General features: G+C 45.4%; 1 protein-coding gene across 1 annotated transcript; it reads left to right on the top strand.

The window, feature by feature from the left end:
- Positions 1-969: 969 nt before the first annotated feature.
- Positions 970-1997, top strand: LOC137946426 (small ribosomal subunit protein bS1m-like). The gene has a single exon (XM_068792707.1). It carries the CDS (start codon positions 1226-1228, stop codon positions 1832-1834), a length of 609 nt encoding a protein of 202 aa, XP_068648808.1. The 5' UTR covers positions 970-1225; the 3' UTR covers positions 1835-1997.
- Positions 1998-2900: the final 903 nt, after the last annotated feature.

Below are 2900 nucleotides of genomic sequence, written 5' to 3'. Positions count from 1 at the left end.
AATAGTTGCCTCAGCTCCTTGTTGTTTGAAGAAACCCTCTACTTCAATTGGTCTTTTTTCACGAAAAACAGACATGAGATAACAAATCAAGTGTTTCATTAAGATTTCGAAGAGCTGTTCCGAATTCAAGTTGATTATGTTTCGCTTCTTCCTCGGAGAAAAACAATCAAAGAATTCCCAATCATGGTCCTTGCGGATCGGATCATCCGTATAGGATACAAAAAGAAACTCCAGATATTTGATATCTTTATCTTTGAATGAGATCTCAATTCCAGCTATGGTTTCATTAGCTATCTTACAACTAGAATCCCTCTTTTTTCCGATCCGGTTCCTCCACCACCGCGAACCCCAGTCAGGCATGATACACTTTTTAGTTATTAGGAGAACCCAAGTACTCTATTTCGAATCCATGAAACAACTCTCAGGGATCTTTTTCCCTTTTGGAAGATACAGGAGCGAAACAATCAACCTATTGATATTGGAAGACCAAAAATCTTCTTCCAACGTATCATTTCTGGGTCCAATGGAATTCATAGGTATAGGAAGAAGCCCCATCAAATAGAGATTTCTTCTTTCGACCATATTTTGATTGTTAATACAATATATAAGGACCGCTACTACAAGCAGTACTACACCTTTGATCGTGAAATATCGATTGCTTGTTGAACCCTGTGAATCACGCGAAAGTGAAAGAAGGATACTCCAAATTCGGGGGTCGTTTCCGTTCTTGGTGGAAAAAAATGTGAGTGAAAGATCCCGCTGAATCGAATTGGGTCCATGAATCTAAGAAATAGTGGGAATTCTTGATCTCTTTCAATATCTCTCTCAATTCGAAGATCCAGGATTTGAATTGATGTCCTTTCATTGATTCCTCCTAAAGATTTCATTTCAATTGGAATTTGGTTATTCACGATGTACAATGACGATGATCTCTGTTAAACATCCATGGCTGAATGGTTAAAGCGCCCAACTCATAATTGGCAAATTCGTAGGTTCAATTCCTTTCGGATTTCTTATAGTGGAGGGGGCGGGAGGGGAGAAGGCGAATTTCTCATTCTATATTTTGGGGGAGCTATTGTGAAGCCTAGAGAGGCGGAAGCGGCAAATCGCTTCTACCGAGTTCCCCAACTGCAGCTTTGCTTAGTAGCTTAACTCTTTCTACTCTACTGGCGTGGCGCTGCTGGATGCTTCTGATCAATAGGAAGAGGAGGAAAAAAAAAAGCTGATGATGAGCATCTATTTGAGTCGATCATTTCCAAGATCTAATTCCAGTTTTTTCTTATGTAATGGAAATGCCTCACAATCTCAAGTTTTACGCTTAAGGGAAGACACGTTCTTGGTGGATGCAGGACCTGGGACCCCCAGAATTTGTATGCAAGATGAGCCTACAGGAGTGCCAATCAACCGAGCCACCAGGTTTGAGAATAAGGTTGGATTCCTGGATGTAGTGGCTGGTGAATCACTGATCAAAGAGCAGATTTTGGAGAGATTCTTCATCGATCTAGTGGCCGGTGAATCACTGATCAAAGAGCGAGCAGCCGCCAGGTTTAATGATTTGGTGGGATCCACAGATGTAGTGGCTGGTGAACCGCTTCTTCTTCCACGAAGATTCAGACAAAACCGAGCTTGGATGGAACTGAACAAGATTTGGCGAACGAATACAAAGGTCAAAGGCATTTTTATGGAAAAAGTCAAAGGAGGTTATTCAATAGCAATCGCAGGTTTCATTACTTCTCTTCCATCCCGTCCTCTCAACAACACTCAAAGGATAGCGAATGATCGATTCACCATTGAGAGCATTAACCCCAAAAGGACGAATATTGTGGTGTTCTAACAGCGGCAGATCAAACAAGAACTTGATGAGCGAAATCCGCGTACGAAAAAGAAAAAAGAGAGAGAATTTTGCTTTTCTTAAGCGCCTTCTTCTCCTGATCCTGAGAACACTCTATCACCTTAATCCATTCTTTTGTTGAGGGAACAAGCAACTCCGGGTTGGTGTGGTGCAACCCCCGCCTAGCGCGAAAGGCTCTGTAAGACCTCGCGTTAGCGCAGCCGTTTGATCGCTTGCCCTCTATTTACATAGCGAAGAAAGGCTCTTGCTCGAATGCGTGACTGCGGTGCGCCTATCGCCCCCCGGCACTCTCAAATGCATGCTGGGTTGGGGCCAGCAATCAGACTGCAACTAGGGAGACGAAGAATGGAATTGAAGGCAGAGTCAAACTTTGATTTGAACACCAACCAACGAGTGGCGGATCTGGATGGACAGAAGAGGAGTAGCGCGCTACTTATAGCAGCCAGTGAGCGGAGCGCGGATGCGCTCGCTCAAAGCCTTACGCACACTTCCTGCGCACACAAGCCCACTTGCTGCCATGCGCACATGCCCCTCTCGCGCGTCAAGCTCTATTGCTACAGGGCTACGCACAAAGTAGCAAGAGGCGCTTCTCGCCCCCCGCATGGCCACACCAACCCTCGCCTAAGGTAATCGCCTCACGGCACTCTTGCTATCAGGTATCAAGCCCCGGGCCATAGGGGGCACTAGCCCACACGCCCGCGGGCAGCAAGTGCCTTAGGGCTTGTGCGCTAGCGGCCCTATTGCAACAGGGCTTGAGCACGGCTTGACTTGCCTGACTCCATAGGGGCCCAAGCTCTTGCTGGTAGCCAGTCTTTCACTTCAAAACCGGAACTCCCATGCCTTTCTTGGTCGGACCAACCCAACCGGCGATTTCCGACAAGTCTTTCATCATTTGGAGAGCAAGAAGCGGAACAAAAAGAAAGCTTTCTTTATATTTATGGATAACCAATCCATTTTCCAATATAGTTATGAGACTTTCCCCAAGAAATGGGTACATAGAATGGAAAGATCGGAACATGGGAATAGATCTGATACCAATACGGACTAC

Source organism: Aristolochia californica, unplaced genomic scaffold, assembly GCF_029961685.1.
Source record: "Aristolochia californica isolate CCGP_79_NKW_82.1479 unplaced genomic scaffold, dmAriCali1.0.hap1 SCAF_12, whole genome shotgun sequence".
Taxonomy (NCBI): Eukaryota; Viridiplantae; Streptophyta; class Magnoliopsida; order Piperales; family Aristolochiaceae; genus Aristolochia; species Aristolochia californica.
This window is presented reverse-complemented; position numbering and strand designations above follow the sequence as displayed.

Bases quoted from the DNA above. Each gene is read 5' to 3' on its own strand.
- LOC137946426 (XM_068792707.1), top strand. From the start codon at position 1,226: ATGATGAGCATCTATTTGAGTCGATCATTTCCAAGATCTAATTCCAGT.